Source organism: Choloepus didactylus, chromosome 2 (assembly GCF_015220235.1).
Source record: "Choloepus didactylus isolate mChoDid1 chromosome 2, mChoDid1.pri, whole genome shotgun sequence".
NCBI lineage: Eukaryota > Metazoa > Chordata > Mammalia > Pilosa > Megalonychidae > Choloepus > Choloepus didactylus.
In genome coordinates, this window is record NC_051308.1 from 167,225,443 (window position 1) to 167,243,355 (window position 17,913).

Here is a 17,913-nt window from a genome sequence, read left to right on the forward strand (position 1 = left end):
CCCAATCAAAAGACACAGATTGGCAGAATGGATAAAAAAGCATGATCCAACTATAAGTTGTTTACAAGAGACTCATCTTAGACCTGAAGACTTAAACAGGTTGAAAGTAAAAAGTTGAAAAAAGATATTCCATGCAAATAGAAACCAAAAAGAGCTGAAGAATCTATATTAATATTGGACAGAATAGACTTTAAATGGAAAACTGTTAAAAGAGATAAAGAAGGACACCATATATTAATAAAAGGGGCAATCTACCAAGAAGAAATAACAATCATAAATAGTTATGCACCTAATTATGGTACCCCAAAATAAGCAAACAAATTAAAAAAAAAAGACTGACAAACCTGAAGGGAGAAAAAGACATCTCTACAATAATAGTTGGGGACTTTGATACACCACTTTGATCAATAGAACACCTAGACAGAGGATCAATAGGAAACAGAGAACTTGAATAATATGCTAAATGAACTAGACCTAACAGACGTACATAGAACATTGCAGCCCAAAACAGCAGGACATACTTTCTCCTCAAGTGCTCATGGATCATTCTCCAGAGGAGACCACATGTTGGGTCACAAAACAAGTTTAAAAAGACTAACATTAAACAAAGCACTTTCTCTGACCATAATGGAATGAAGCTGGAAATCAATAACAGGCAGAGAACTGGAAAATTCACAAATATACGGAAGTTAATACTCTCTTAAACAATCAGAGGGTCAGAGAAGAAATTGCAAGAGCAATCCGTAAATATCTCAAGACTAACGAAAATGAGAAAACAACACATCGAAACCTGTGGGATGCAGTGAATGCAGGGCTGAGCAGGAACTTTATAGCCCCAAACACCTACATTAAAAAAGAACAAAGAGCTAAAATCCAAGACCTAACTGCACACCTAGAGGAACTATAAAAAGAACAACAAACTAATCCCAAGGCAAAAAAGAAGGAAAGAAATAACAAAGATCAGAACATAAATAAATGAAATTGAGAATTTTAAAAACAATAGAATTTAAAAATACCAAAAGATGGTTCTTTGAGAAGATCAATAAATTGACAAACCCTTAGCTAGACTAACAAAGAAAAAAAGAGGAAGATGCAAATAAATAAATTCAGAAATGAGGAGGAAGTCATTGCTACTGACCCCACAGAAATAAAAAGGGTCATAAGAGGATACTATGAACAAGTATATGCCAACAAATTCAACAAGTTAGATGAAATGGACAAATTCCATGAAACACACAAAGAAAACTACACTGACTATAAAGAAATAGAAGACATAAACAGATCCATTATAAGTAAAGAGATTGAATCAGTCATCAAAAACCTCCGAGCAAAACGGTGTGGATAACCCTTTTTAGGTTTTGGTGAGTTGGAGTAGCTAGAAGTAAATACCTGAAAGTATCAAACTGCAACCCAGTGGCCTTGACTCTTGAGGATGACTGTATAGCAATGTAGCTTGCAAGGGGTGATGATGTGGTTGTGGAGGCCTTGTGGATCACACTCCCTTTGTCTGGTGTGTGGATGAATGAGTGGAAAAATGGGGACAAAAGACTGGATGAAGAATAGGGTGGGGGAGGCTGATTTGGTTGTTCTTTTTTACTTTTGTTTTTTTGTTCTTATTTTTACTTTTTCTTTTACAAGGAAGGTGTTCAGGAAATGGATTGGGGTGATAAATGCACAACTATGTGGTGGTGCTGTGGGCAGCTGATTGTGCACTTTGGATGACTGTATGATGTGTGAATATATATCAATAAAATTGAATTAAGGGAGAACCTAAGATGGCGGCTAGGTGAGACAGGGCAAAAAAACACCTCCGTGAAAAATACTAGATAAAAGCCAGAAAGTGACCCAGAACACCAGTTCCAGCGATGCACCAGCCAGACAAGGTCTACTAAATCCACAGGGACCGTGCATTTGGTGAAACCAGGAGTTGGCATTCTGAAACGAGTGAGTAAGCTGGCTGAAAGTCTGGCGGCCATGCTGTGGTGTGGGGAAACCATGGGTTGGTGTTTGGAGATGGACTAGTTCTTTTAAAAAAAAAAGAAAAAAAAAACCCGGGAGCGGCTACAGATACGGCAGTGAGAACTGCACAGGGAAGCACGGCAGGAGCGGGCTGTAGCCAACACCTCGGTGTCTGGCATGGAGGATAGCCCTCCCCACACCCACTGCTGATTGTCTCGGGGCCAGGGGGACAAAGGGGAGCCAAAAGGAGAAAGAAACAGTGCCCCTTGCAGCCATCTCCCTGGCGGGCTGGAGACACTCCTGCCCAGGGACAGACCCATAGCCCAGAGCTGCGCCAAGAGTGTTTCCCACAGCATCGTGCACACGCCACAATATCGGCCGTGGACAGTGGCCTTTAGTGCACCCACAGCTAATTGACCCGGAGCTGGGAAGATGGAGCTGTGCAGAAAGGGGGAAATTAACATGCCCCACTCAACCATCTTCAAAGCAGGCTGGAACGCCCCAGAGGCCTAGGGCTTCCCTGGAGGTCGGTGTGCACTTGTGACGTGGCACAGCCTTCCCTCAGCAGCGGTCCTGGAAGAGCACAGCTGGGAAGGGGGACCCACTCGGAAATCCCAGGGACCCTATGCCAATACCAAGGACTTGTGGGTCAGCGGCAGAGACAATCTGTGGCAAGACAGAAATGAAGCCTTAGGTTCTTGCAACAGCCTTAAATCTCTGGGAACACCTGGGAGGTTTGATTATTAAAGCTGCCCTTCCTCCCTAACCGCCCAGACACACACCCCACATTCAGGGCGGACAGCACCAACAACACACCCAAACTTAGTGCATCAATTGAACCCCACAAGAATCAGATCCCCACACACCACAAAGACAAAGTTGGGGAGAACTGACTTGAGGGGAATAGGTGACTTGCAGACACCATCTGCTGGCTAGTGAGAGAAAGTATATGCCACCAAGCTGTAAATCTGACAAATTAGAGATCGGTATTTTTTATATCCAGAAAGAACCCTATCAAATAAAGCAAATCAAGAGGCCAAAAACAACAGAAAATCTTAAAGCATATGATAAAACCAGAAGATACCAAACCCAAATACCCAAATCAAAAGATCAGAAGAGACTCAGTACTTGGTGCAATTAATCAAAGACCTAAAATCAAATGAGAGCATGGCACAGGACATAAAGGACATGAAGAAGAGCATGGCACAGGATATAAAGGACATAAAGAAGACCCTAGAAGAGCATAAAGAAGAAACTGCAAGAAGAAATAAAAAAAATAGAAGATCTTACGGAAATAAAAGAAACTGTTGGCGAAATTAAAAAGACTCTGGATACTCATAATACAAGAATAGAGGAAGTTGAACAACAATTCAGTGTCCTTGATGACCACAGAATGGAAAATGAAAGAACAAAAGAAAGAATGGGGAAAAAAATCAAAAAAATTGAAATGGATCTCAGGGATACGATAGATAAAATAAAACGTCCAAATTTAAGACTCATTGGTGTCCGAGAAGGGGAAGAGAAGGGTAAAGGTCTAGAAAGAGTATTCAAAGAAATTGTTGGGGAAAACTTCCCAAACCTTCTACACAATATAAATACACAAAGCATAAATGCCCAGTGAACTCCAAATAGAATAAATCCAAATAAACCCACTCCAAGACATATTCTGATCAGACTCTCAAATACTGAAGAGAAGGAGCAAGTTCTGAAAGCAGCAAGAGAAAAGCAATTCACCATATACAAAGGAAACAACATAAGACTAAGTAGTGACTACTCAGCGGCCACCATGGGGGCGAGAAGGCAGTGGCATGATGTATTTAAAATTCTGAGAGAGAAAAATTTCCAACCAAGAATACTTTATCCAGCAAAACTCTCCTTCAAATTTGAGGGAGAGCTTAAATTTTTCACAGACAAACAAATGCTGAGAGATTTTGCTAATAAAAGACCTGCTCTACTTCAGATACTAAAGGGAGCCCTACTGACAGAGAAAAAAGAAAGGAGAGAGAGATACAGAAAAATTTAACAGACATATATAGAACATTACATCCCAAATCACCAGGACACACATTCTTCTCTAGTGATCATGGATCTTTCTCCAGAATAGACCATATGCTGGGACATAAAACAATCCTCAATAAATTAAAAAAAAAAAAATTGAATATACTCAAAGCACATTCTCTGACCACAATGAAATACAAGTAGAAGTCAATAATTTTTGATTTGTAACTCCACTATTTACTTCCTACAGGATATAAAATACATAAACTGTAATGACAAATCAGTGGTTTTGGACTCAGTGTAAAATGTGTAATTTTTGACAAGAACTACATAAAGGTGGGGGAATGGAGAGGTATAAGAACATAGTTTACATGTCCTATTGAAGTTAAGTTGGTATCAAAGAAAAACAAGATTGTTATAGATTTAAGATGTTAAATTTAAACCCCATGGTAAACACGAAGAAATTATCAGAGAATATGACCATAGAGAAGAAAAGTAGAGTATGGGTTTTGAGAAGTGGGGTAAGGGACAATGGGGAGTTAAGAAATGAGTGTAGGGTTGCTGTTTGGGGTGAAGGGAAATTTCTAGTAATGGATGGTGGGAAGGTGGTAGCATTACAACATTCTAAATGTGATCAATCCCACTAATGGAATGCTAGGGAGGGGTTGGCATGGGAAGGTTTAGGCTGTATATATGTTTCCACAATTGAAAAAAAAAAAAAGAAAAAGACAGTCTAAATAGGCAATGACAATTAAATGCCAAGGATGATCCTGGATGGGATCTGAGGATGGAGAGAGGAGGCTCAAAGGGACACAGTTGGGACATAAGAAAAAAATAAAAAAGGAAATATAGAATGTAAGCTTTGTATCAATGTTGAATTTCTTGAACTTCTTAGCTGCACTTAATGGGATTGCATAAAAGAATGTTCTGGCTCATGGGAATTGTATATGTGAATTATATTGTTTGTTCAAGGATGTGTGCAGCTTGCTCTCATATGTTCAGAACACAGAGCAACAGATGATGGATGATAGGGAGGGAAAGAAAGAAATGGTGGTGTGACAGGATGTTAAAGTTGGTGGATCAGGGTATCGGAGGAGCGGGGTCGGGGTATGATGGAGTTCTGTGTATGGGTTTTGTACTGTTTTTGCAACTGTTCCTATAAGTTTGAATTTATTTCAAAATAAATTTTTTAAAAAATTTTAAAAAAATTTTGAATTAAAAAAAAAAACCTCCCAGCAAAGAAAAGCCCGATTCACAAGTGAATGCTACCAATCATTACAAGAAGAATTAATATCATTCCTCCTCAAACTCTTCCAAAAAATTGAAGAGGAAAGAACACTACCTAACTCATTCTATGAAGCCAAGATCACCCTAATATCAAAGCCAGATAAAGACACTACAAGAAAAGAAAATTACAGACCAATTTCTCTAATGAATATAGGTGCAAAAATTCCACCCCCCACCACCCACTCCACTCAAATACCTGCAAATTGAATGCAACAGCACATTAAAGGAATCATACACCATGATCTAGTGGGTTTTATCCCAGGTATGCTGCATGGGTGACTTGGAGTTCAACCCAAGAAAATCAATTAATGTATATACCACATTTAACACATCGAAGGGGAAAAACCACACAGTCCTCTTGTTTGACACAGAAAAGGCATTTGACAAAATCCAGCATCCTTTCCTGATAAAAACACTTAGAAAGATAGGAATAGAAGGAAACATCCTCAACACGATAAAGGTTATATGTGAAAAATCCACAGCTAACATCATACTCAGTGGTGAAAGACTGGAAGCTTTCCCTCTAAGATGTAGAACAAGATAAGGATGCCCACTGACACCACCATTATTCAACATTGTGCTAGAATTTCTAGCTAGAGGAGTTAGGCAAGAAAAAGAAATAAAAGGCATCCAAATTGAAAAGGAAGAAGTAAAACTCACTATTTGCAGATAACATGATCCTATATATAGAAAGTCCCAAAAAATCCACAATAAAGCTCATTAAGCTAATAAATGAGTTCAACAGAATGGCAGGATGCAAGATCAGCATGCAAAATCAGTAGTGTTTTTACTAGTAATGCACAATCTGCAGAGGAAATCAAGGGAAAAAAATCCATTTACAATAGCAACTAAAAGAATCAAATATCTAGGAAAAAATTTAACCAAGGATGTAATGGACTGGTACACAGAAAACTACAAAGTATTGCTAAAATAAATCAAAGAAGACCTAAATAAATGAACAAATATTCTGTGTCCATGGACTGGAAGACTAAATATCATTAAGATGTCAATTCTACCCAAATTGATTCATAGCTTCAACGCAATCCCCATCAAAATTCCAACAGCCTACTTTGCAGAAATGGAAAAGTCAGTTATCAAGTTTATTTGGAAGAGTATGGGGTCCCGAATAGTCAAAAACATCTTGAAAAGAGCAAAGTTGGAGGACTCACACTTCCTGAATTTAAAGCATATTACAAAGCTACAGCATGGTACTGGCATAAAGATAGATATATTGGCCAATAGAATTGAATTGAGAGTTCACAAACAGACCCTCACATCTATGGCCAATTGATATTTGACAAGACTGCTGATTCCCCTCAACTGGGACAGATAGTCTCTTCAACAAATGGTGCTGGGAGAACTGGATATCATTGTGCAAAAGAAGGAAAGAGGACTGCTATCTCATGCTTTACACAAAAATTAACTCAAAATGGATCAAAAACCTATATATAAGAACCAGAACCATAAAACCCCTGGGAGAAAATGTGAGGAAGCAACTTCTAGATCTTGTGATAGGCAATGGTTTCTTAGACTGTACACCCAAAGTACAAGCAGTGAAAGGAAAAAATAAATGGATCCATCTCAGAATTAAAAACTTTTGTGCTTCAAAGGACTTTGTCAAGCAAATGAAAAGGCAATCTACTCAATGGGAGAAAATATTTGGAAACCATATATCTGATAAGGTTTAATATCTAGAATATATAAAGAAATCCTACAACTCAACAATAAAAAGACAATCTAATTTTAAAACGGACAAAAGACTTGAATAAAGATTTTTCCAAAGAGGAACACAAATGGCTAAAAAGCACATAAGATGCTCAAAATCACTAGCTATTAGGGAAATGCAAATCAAAACCACAATGAGATATCATTTCACATCTACTACAATGGACTCTATTTAAAAACTAACAGTGTTGGAGAGAATGTAGAGAAATAGGAACTCATTCACTGCTGGTGGGAATTTAAAATGGCTCAGTGCTGTGGAAGACAGCGTGGTGGTTTCTCAGGAAACTAAGTATAGAATTGCCATATGATCCAGCAATCCCGTTACTAAGAACTGAAAGCAGGGACTTGAACAGACATTTGCATGCTGATTTTCATAGCAGCATTTTTCAAATTTCCCAAAGATGGAAGCAACCCAAGCGTCCATGAACTGATGAATGGGAAAACAAAACATTGTATATACATATGACAAAATATTATTCAGTTGTAAGAAAGAATGAAGTCCTGAAGCATGTGACATCATGGATGAACCTTGAGGATATTATGTTGAATGAAATAAGCCAGACACAAGAGTACAAATAGTGTATGATCTCACTGATATGAACTAATTATAAAAAGCAAACTTATAGAGTTAGAATCTATAATATAGGTTACCAGGGTATAGAACTGGGGTTGAGAATGGAGAGCTGATGCTTAATTTGTGCAGAATTTCTATCTAGGTTGATTGGAAATGTTTAGAAATGGATAGTGGTGATGGTAGCACATTACTTTTGACTGAATTATGTTTGTTAATGTGGTTGAAAGGGGAAGTTTTGGTTCATGTTTGTTACTAGAAGGAAAGTTAGAAGATAAAACATGGGCCGGTACAACACAGTTAACCCTATAATGGATGATGAACTGTGGTTAATAGAATAAGCATAAGAATATTCTTTCATAAATTATGACAAATGTACAATACTATTACAAGGTGTTAATAACTGGGTGATATATGGGAAAAATGCACCTAATGTAAACTATGGACTATAGTTAACAGTAATATTTTGATATTCTTTCATCAGTTGTAACAAAGATACCATGCTAAAGCAAAGTATACATTTTTAGAATAAAACTAGGAAAGAAAAACACTTAATGATCAGAAATAGGAGAGGATTTTTGAAGATATAAGAAGCTCTAATCTTTTAAGAAATTATTTAAAAGTTGACTACATTAAAATCAGAAGCTTCTGTTCACTAGCAGGAACAAGAGAGAAAAACAAGTCACAAATTGGAAGAAGACGTATAACCACCACCAAAAAATCATCTAAAATATATCAGAAGTCCTTAAGTGAAAAAAAGAAAAGTAACCCCATAGAAAAGTGGGAAATGACACAAATAGTCATTTTGTAGCTAAAATACACTAAAGGGAAATAAACATAGGAAAAAGTGCTTAACCTCATAATTAATGAGGCAAATACAAGTTAAGACCATAATGAGATACAATTTACGTCTACCAGATTGGCAAAAATTTAGAGTCTGAAAATATGAAGTGTTAGCAAGGACATGGATAACTATTTCTAAGGTATAAAGTGTCCAACTAATATGGTGAACAATTTGGCAATATTGTGGACATATGAACAAGTTTAACTCTATAGTCCAGAAATTTTATTCCCAGGTATATAATCTAGAAAATTCTTGCAAATATATACTAGAAGTACTTACCAAGAATGTTCATAAAATCATTGTACATATTCTCAACAAACAGAAAACTAACCAAACACTCACTAAGAGGAGAATGAATAAAAATAAATTATGGTACACACAATGGCGTTATACAACAGTGAAAAGCAACTCGAGTTACATGCAAAGCAAAGGGATAATCTTGGAAGAAATCAAGCTGCAAAGGATCATAAACAGTGTTATAACATTTTGCAATGTTCACAAGTATTCAAAACTAAACAATATTTTATTTATAAATATATCTGATTGTAAAAAAACTATTTAAGAAGCAAGGGAATGGTGAACAGAAAATCCCAGAGAGTAGATACTGAGGGACAAAGAAGGAAAGATGGAGAAGCTTAAAGTAACTTCAAGGGTTGTGATAATGTTCTAATTCTTACATTTGCTTCATAATTTGCATATTTGCCCATACTATTTGGTATGTTACATGATGAATATTCTAATAGAAATTACATTACCCATAGGAGTAAATTTGTGCAGGCAGTACATGGTGATTGAGGACAGACTCCAGAGACAGACCCTCTGACTTCTAACCTGTCTTTCCCTTACTAGCTGTATGACTTTGGTTAAGTTACTGAAGTGCCCTGAGCCTCAGTTTTTGCGTCTGTAAAAGGGGAGCCATAAAATGACCTCACTTTTAGTGCTATTGTGAGGCTTAAATACATTTATGTACGTAAAGGCCTTAGAAGAGTGCCTGGTGCAAGACGAGCCTGTATATGCTTTTACCTTCATCAACTGAGGGGCCAGTTACACAACCTCTCTTAGTTTGTTTATTTGCAAAATCAGTTAAGATTAGCATGGAGTAATATATGTACATATGTAAAGCCAATGACACTGTGCAAAGCACCCAGGAGGTAGTCAGTAAATGAAATATAATTGTTTTGATTTAATCTGCTGGATTTCTTATATTTAGTTTGGAACTTGAAGAACTAGTCACATAGTTAAGAACTAAAGATACTAACCTTTGAGATGCTTCATCCAGTGAACAAAGACTTTAAGATAAATAGTTAGATATGGCATATACCCTGTTGGGATTCTGTTTAAAATGGGATTACAAATGTCTTTCTTAATATTTGATAAGATAACATTTTATGATTATAACAAAAATTTTGAAAATGTGGAATAATCTATACTCCTATCCATTGACACATAGCCACTCTTAGTTTAAGGTAGTGTCTTCTAGTCCTTATCCTGTGCTTGAAAAATATGAAATGAAGTATGTGGAAGAGTAGGCAATGATAAAAGGGAAATCCAGAATGTCCACATGTTCAGTAAGGTAACAATTAGGGACCCTGTGAAGGGACCCATTAGCAGCCGACTCACCTTTATTGACTTAATGCTGGAGAAAACTGGATACCAGGACTTCTAGGTGGTGAGTTGAGATTCTGGAATGCTCTGCCTGAGGACACCTTTTCCCCTTACATTCTGATAGAGATGAAAATATTTTGGATCTGCTTCATGGAAACATAAGGTCATTTTTTGTTTATTTGTTTTTTTAAAGATAAATGTATCCTTAATTTTTATAGAATCTTAGTAACCGTAAGTGGATTCCCACAAACTTTAGGAAGCTGTTGAGTTTAAGGCGGAATATAACTCATTTCATTCTTGACTCCTTTTTTCAGTTCTGCCACAGAAGTCAGAGCCAAAGCTGCCTTTCCACCTTTCTGCAAATGATATATAGCATTTATCAATATTAAATTTAATTTGTGCTAAGTGTGCCTTGCTAACAGCAAGAACTCAAAGCTTGCTGAACTTTACTTGCCTGTGTGCTCAGTACATCTAGTATTAGCAAACAATGAATTCAGCAACGTTATCCCACCCCAATCCCAGTCAGCTTTGTTGATGAAAGATGTAAGTTTAACAATGGACCCTATAATTCTTTCCTTGGTTCTCCACCTTATAATTTAACTATTTCATCACCTATTCTGCCCCCTGTACTTGTTAAATGGAAGAATATATTTATATAAAATTACTTATTGAAAGTATTGATTTTACAACAGACATTTATTGAGTGCCTATTGTATGCAAGGCACTGTACTAGGCACAGGGCTACCAAGACAAAGGAGAAACAGTCCCTGCCTTCAAGGAGCTTACAATCTAATTAGTCTAATAGGACATATACATAAAAAGACAAAGGACAATCCTAGGTAGCATAAAATATTAGGGCACTAAGTAGAAACAAACAGGACTTTAGCCTTGTTTTTTTTTTTTTTTTTTTTGCATTTCTATGGTGGCTCAATACCCTGAGTAGGTGGAGGTGGGTGAACTAGAATAGCTCATTTTTAAGCCTTAGGTCTCTCCCCTTTTCCCATTGCAGAGTATCTTCTGGCATGTGCTAGAACCTAGGTAAATGATTTACTCTTTCCCCACCAAGGCCTTAGTATTAAAATTCTCTTTTAGGTGGCCTTCTGACAGCGTGATCCACTGCCCCAGTTTGTCCAGGTTATAGCATCAGAAAATCCCACATCGTAGAAATCACTCCCACCGCAACTCCCCATGCCAGGGAACACCGGGTAGTACTTCTGAAGTCCCTTGTCCAGATGTACTCCTCCCACCTACCATGGTCATTGCTTAGGCAGTACCTACTCCAAATCTGTTTCCCAGATAGTTCTCTAGTATAAAATCCTACAGGGAAGACCTGAACAGTCCCAAAAGTCTGGGGATTTAAGAGCACACTGTAGACAAAAGAAGAAAATCAGGAGAGGATGATGGCAAAGAGACGAAATGAGGTTCATGTGAGAAGCAGTGAAGTAAAGAAATGAATGGGTATCATGTATGTAGGAGTTTTAACATCATCACTTAACACTACAGAGAAAAAAGAATAGGAACATAGATCATTCTCCCAGAGCAGGTCTATTTAACCATTTGAATCAATACCCCAGTGTAATCCAGGGTATATAGATGAAAGAATGTCACTACTACACAAGGGCAAATATTTGGGCAGGTATTAAATATTTACATATAAGTTTTATTAGCACTGTCTTAATTGTAAAAGGGTTTCAACTTCTTTCCACTTTTACCCAGCATTCACTTAGCTTGTAAGCCAATAATTTTAATTTTTGAGGGGAGTTTTTAATCTTGAAATGAGGTGTTAATTCAAATAGATCAGTAATAGAAAGACTTCATAAAATAATCTGCCTTGAGAGGGGTCGTTTGGAATGTGATACACAAATCTGGTTGTAACCTAAGAATCCCAAGAGACAATACACATTTCTCCTTTAGGCATAGTGATTTGTGGTTTGCTTTCATTTATTTTTTTGAAGAAAAGGTCTGACTCTGAAATCTTAGGACCTTGAAATTTCCGGAATTGCTCAGTTTTATGTCAAGCCCTTAGGAGTACATACCAGGGTTAGTGAAGCACAGGGACTTAGCTGCCAAACACCCATTAACCATAATGGAAATCATACAGCTAGGTCCCCACACAGAACCCTGGATATTTACCTCTTAATGTTCTTTTAATGTACGTTTTCTTGGGTGAATATTTACTGTGGAATATTAAATGTGAGATTCCCCTTTTTATGGGCCATTTGAAGTGATTGATTTTGTTTGCGAATTCCTGTATCTTTGCTCATAATGGCTATCTGTTGTAATGATCTCTGCCAAATGTTCTTGCATTGAAATAACAGAAGCCATGGATCGGCCAGCTGTGGCATTGTATTACAGTGGTCTTAAAAGCTGGGAAGAGGCTGATGGCACAGTTGCAGAGAGAAGAAAAGGTATGTAACATAACGAGTATGACTTAAGCTTCGGACACAATTGGATATTGAAATCACTGAGGTCTGTAAACATGGTTCTATAGTTACCTTTTGTATTGAAGATTATGTTTAATGGTATTGAGTGCTGTTGAGACTGACAGTCATGAATTGAAAGTGGCATGACAAGAATTCAATTACCCACAGCTAGGTCCCTCAGAACAATCTATCAGAATTCTAGGCATTTTTTAAAATGTTGTAAGAAAAACACTGCCCAGTTATAATTTCTTATGCTTATTTACACTGTATATATATACATATATATGTATATATATATATATATTAACTATATACTTACTTAACTATGTAGATTTAAAACATTCCCCAGTGAAGCTCGCAATTTCAGAATTTGATTGCTTTTTAATCTTTTGAGTGTTTGAGAGCGAAAATTTATTAAAAAGATGGAGCTATCATGATGGTCTTCTTTTTTTTAAAAATATAAAACCTAAAGATACACAGACATTTGAGATATTACTAGATTAGGTAATATCTTTGATGTCTCAATTATATCTTTCCAAATTTTCATAAATGTAGATACTTATTTAAGGAGACACTTATATGTGAACAACATAATCTCTTCAGGTGATGGTAAAGTTGATTTCTAAGTGAATTGGATAAAATTCATACACTTTTTCTTAAGTTCATAAAGCATTGTTTGTTCAGAGTCCATGCTGCAGAAGAAATTATGTTGGAATAAAATGACCCTACAACCCCACTTCAAGGTATACCCCCCAAAATTTAAAGCAGAGACTTGACCAGATATTTGCACACTGTCCATAGCAGCATTATTCACAATTACCAAGAGATGGAAGCAACCCAAGTATCCATCTATCGATGAATGGATAAACAAAATGGCTATATACATACAGTGGAGTATTATTCAGCTGTGGAAAAGAATGAAGTCCTGATACATGCAACAACATGGATGCATCTTGAGGACAATATGTTGAGTAAAATAAGCCAAATACAAAAGGACAAGTATTGTATGAGCTCACTGATATCAAATAATTAGAACAAGCAAATTCACTAAGTCAGAAACTAGAATATAGGTTAGCAGAGGCTGGGGTGGGTGTAAAGAAGTGGGGGTTAATGCTCAAATTGTACAGAATTTCTATTTGAGGTGATGGAAGAGTTTGGGTAATGGATGATGGTGATAATAGCGCAACATTGTGAATATATTTAACAATGTTGAATTACATAGTTGAATGGGGCTAAAAGGGGAAATCATAGGTTGTACATAATGTTACTAGAATATAAAACAAATATCTAAGACTGTACAACACAGTGAACCCTAATGTAAACAATAGACTATAGTTAATAGTACAATTATAATAATATTCTTCCATCAATTGTAATAAATATTCCATACTAATGCAAGCTGTTAATAATGGGGGGTGGGTATACGGGAACTCTGTATTTTCTGCATGATTTTTCTGTAAACCTAGAACTTCTCTAATTAAAAAAAAGTATAACAAAGTAATTATGAGGAAATTTAAAGATCACATTCCACTGTGTTTTAGACAGACATTTAAATGTTACTGGCTTTTAATAGCTTAAGCCACATAATAATAATATCAACTTTGTTTTGCTATGTAAATATCTGTACTGTGTTTGCATCTCAATAACAGTAATCCATATAATTAATAGTACTTTTTTTCCTGCAGTTAGTCCAAGGGAATGGAATCATATTACTAATTAAGGAAAGGGGAAAGAAGTGGTAATGTGAGAAATCTTTTTTAATCACAGGCTAGGTCATGTTCTATAAAACAATGTCAGTTTCATACATAAAATTTGCTGGTGCCTCCAAATTTGGCATTAGAGATACTAATGCCTCCTAAGCCATGTGTAAAGAAAACACTGGCATATTTTTTAAAAGACTATTTTTGAACAATATTACTTGTATAAGTGAAAATCTTTAATACTAATTGATCTTGGCTCTGAATAAAATAAGGCCTTCAAACTCTTCCAGATCAGGGAATGATGGTGAATAAAAATCTATGAAGATTTGCAGTGAGGGAGTCTGAACAGTTCATTGGATAAGTGAGTACTATGATATGGAACCTCCTTGAATTCTCTTCTCCTTACAGAAGGACATGTCCTTGCCCTTATAGACAGGAATACCATGGAAGTGTCTTTTTTTGGGGGGGGGGCAGACAGGGGTGCAAGAAGCACCAGAGAAGCATGGGTAGAATTTAGCCAATGGGCCGGGAAGGAAGTATGTTTCTAACCACAAGAGGGAAGACAGTCAGTAGGGGAATAGGAATATAAAAGGCCACAAAGAATAACAGCCTGCTAATATTGGAGCCTAGCATTCCAAGTGTAAAGTTCTCAAATGGGTCAATGAAAGGCTCATAGAATTTTAGATTTGGAGTAGAATTTAAGAGTTTGTTAGAATCTTTTTTTTTTAAATACACAGTTTTTTGTTTTAAATGTTGTCATTTTGGAGCATTTCTGCACATTGGAAAATACCAGAGCTATTCTTGCTACGAAAGAGCAATTCCTGAAGCCCAGGTATTCAAAAAATGCAACAAACATTTCCAAGCCAAATACCAACTGCATGCTAACGATGAGCACTGTGATCACAATAACTCACCAACCCAATTCTAGGCCTTTCTCAGCTATCATTTGGATCAAAAAGTTAGAAAGGATAAATTACCACATAATCTATAAAAATACTGGCCTAGAGTGCACTAAAAAACTCTCAATAAATAAATATTGGACATTTGTTTTATGCAAGTCAGTGGAGATGTGCTCTTCAGAAATTATGTCCATACTTTCAGGCTGCTTTTTACAAATCACACATACAGAGTCCAACAGATGACAATGGTTATAGATCAGGTTAGAGGATACAACTTGATTATAAAAATGTCTTTTGATGTGGTATTTCTATAACGGAATGCAACTAATATGGTTGAGTTGCTCATGTTTTGGTTTTGAAGGCAATACTTAAAGAAATCCAAAATGTTTTTAGCCATGGCAGCATCATTAAAATGAGTGTTCAGCTCTAAGGTAACCCCTCTGAAAGGGACGACACTCATTAGAACATACTAGTTCTGGAAATTTTTCTTAAATACCAACTGCACTGCTTTGTAGTCATGCCTGGTGGGCATCTGTCCATGGTACTTCTTGAGGAGTGATGCTGTTTCCTGCTACAAGTTTTGTTCCCCTTTCCTATCTGGTGGCTCAGGAAGTTCAGTGCAGTGGTGTCTGATGCACTGGGACTTAGGACTTCGGTCTGGCATGTTCATTCCTCAAAACACTGGTTTATTCTCAGGATGATTTACAGTAAGTGATTCTGGTTTCCAGTCTGGTTGAAAAAAGTGAATATTGAATGTCCGCGCCCAGTTCTTAAAGACTCGTTTCTCTGTGATAAAGCGGTGATGACTACCTTTCCGTCCTCGCTCGTGTGAGAGGTACATTGTACATTCATCAGGCCCAAAAGGTTCATAATAGTGATAAGGTACTGAAGGGTGATTGGGATCCCTACAGGAAGAAAAGGAGATAGCTGATTAAAGCAAGAAAAAAAAAAGATGTTAAATAAGCACAAATCGTATTTTCTAATTAAATGATTTCAGGAAATAGCTTTTCTAATATTTAAAAAATAAGCAAGTGTTCTAGTTTGCTAATGCAGCTAAAATGCAAAACACCAGAGATGGATTGGCTTTTATAAAGGTGGTTCATTTGGTTACACAGAGTCTTAAGGCCATAAAGTGTCCAAGGTAACACATCAGCAATCCGGTACCTTCACTGGAAGATGGCCAATGGCGTTAGCTGGGAAGGCATGTGGCTGGCGTCTGCTCCAAGTTCTGGTTTCAAAAAGGCTTTCTCACAGGATGTTCCTCTCTAGGCTTCAGCTCCTCAAAAATGTTCACTCTTAGTTGCTCTTGGGGCGTTTGTCCTCTCTTAGCTTCTCCAGAGCAAAAGTCTGCTTTCAACAGCTGTCTTCAAACTTTCTCTCATCTGCAGCTCCTGTGCTTTCTTCAAAGCGTCCCTCTTGGTAGCTCCTCTTCAAAATGTCACCCTCAGCTGCACTGAGTTCCTACTGTTTTCCAGTTCATTTATATGGCTCCAGTGATTTAATTTAGACCCACCCTGATCGGGTGGGATAACACCTCCATGGAAATTATCCAATTAGAGTCATCACCACAGTTGGGTGGAGCTCATTTCCATGCAAACAACCTAATCCAAACGTTCCAACTTAATCCCCACTAATATGTCTGCCCCACAAGATTGCATCAAAGAATGTGGCTTTTTCTGGGAGACATAATACATTCAAACCGGCACAGCAAGTGAAGAGGTTTTGGGGTTATTAAATAAGTACAGTAACCATAAATATCAAACAAAGAGATTAAAAGTGAGCATTCAGGCTTCCCAGGTTTTGAAACTACATATCACTAAGACTCAACTATAGCTCTTGTTTCTACTCTTGACCACAGTCCTTTTATTTATCAGAAGCAGCTTCAGAATTATTTGTAAAATATGAAACAGATCTTCCTCTTCCCTGCTGCCCTCCCACAACCCCAAACCCTCAGAGGCTCCCTGCTATTCTAAGAGCTTGGTCTCCAGGGTGTTGCACGATTGACACCTCTGTCTTCTAACCCCAGCCTTGTGCACTGCATGCTTGTCACACTGGCCTTTCTGGTCCTCAGCTCTGCCACGTTCATTCCTACCTTGGGAACTTTGCACTTGAGGACAGTCACCTGCCTAGAAAACTCTCCCCCCATGACATCCTCCTCATGGCTTCCTCCTTTTCACAATTTGGGGATCCACTCAAATGTCACCTCCTCAGGTAGGACCTACCTGATGCCTACTCCTTTCTCTCCAGTTTACTCTTACGTTCTTTATGGCATCAATCACTCTCTGAAATTGCTATTGTTGTTTACCTGTTTGTTGTTCATAAAGGGGGGATTTTGTTTTATTCCTACACTAGTGTTCAATACATAATTTTTGGATTGCTGGTGTTGAGAGAAACTTATATGGAGTTAGCAGCTTAATAGCAACCCTCTAAAAACAACTTCTCCTCTAAGTATGAAAAATTGATGATCCTACTTTGATCCTATGGAAGGAAAAAGAAGACAACAAGCAGGATGCCACCACCTTTCTCTTGTTGCTCTAGATAGATTATGTACTAGTCTCAAAATCTAGGGTCTCTAAATGCAGAAATTCTAAACCCTCACTTCCTACTGTGGAGCCTGGCAGTTCCAACATTGTTCTGCCTCTATATCCATCTCATCCTCAAACTTCTTCAAGGTGGTGTGTGGGGGTGGGGTGGGGGGCTTTGTTACTAAAAGATTTAACCCCAAAGAACCCTGGTTTCAGAGACTGGTCTCCATTCTAGGCTGGTCCACTCACCTCTCCTGTCTTTGAAGTCTAAATGATAAGATTGCTCAAAACTTTCCACTAGTCAAAGCTTCCTGCCTTGAGCTATATTCACCAACCAACCTTTTCACAGTGACTGAGAAGAAAAATGGCCCAGGCAG

At 37.4% G+C, this 17,913-nt stretch overlaps 1 protein-coding gene across 4 annotated transcripts in view; it reads right to left on the reverse strand.

The window, feature by feature from the left end:
* Positions 1–17,913, reverse strand: part of ST6GALNAC5 (ST6 N-acetylgalactosaminide alpha-2,6-sialyltransferase 5) — a 212,906-nt gene that overhangs the window by 8,709 nt on the left and 186,284 nt on the right. The window contains exons 5-6 of one of the 4 annotated variants that reach the window (XM_037826887.1): positions 15,822–15,916; positions 10,005–10,106 (exon numbers count right to left, since the gene is read on the reverse strand). In XM_037826887.1, the coding sequence (XP_037682815.1) occupies positions 10,015–10,106; positions 15,822–15,916 (187 nt within the window). In that variant the 3' untranslated portion in view covers positions 10,005–10,014. Of the gene's footprint in view, positions 1–10,004; positions 10,136–13,369; positions 15,917–17,913 lie in introns of those variants that run through there. The other 3 variants (XM_037826888.1, XM_037826890.1, XM_037826886.1) reach the window with 3 other exon arrangements.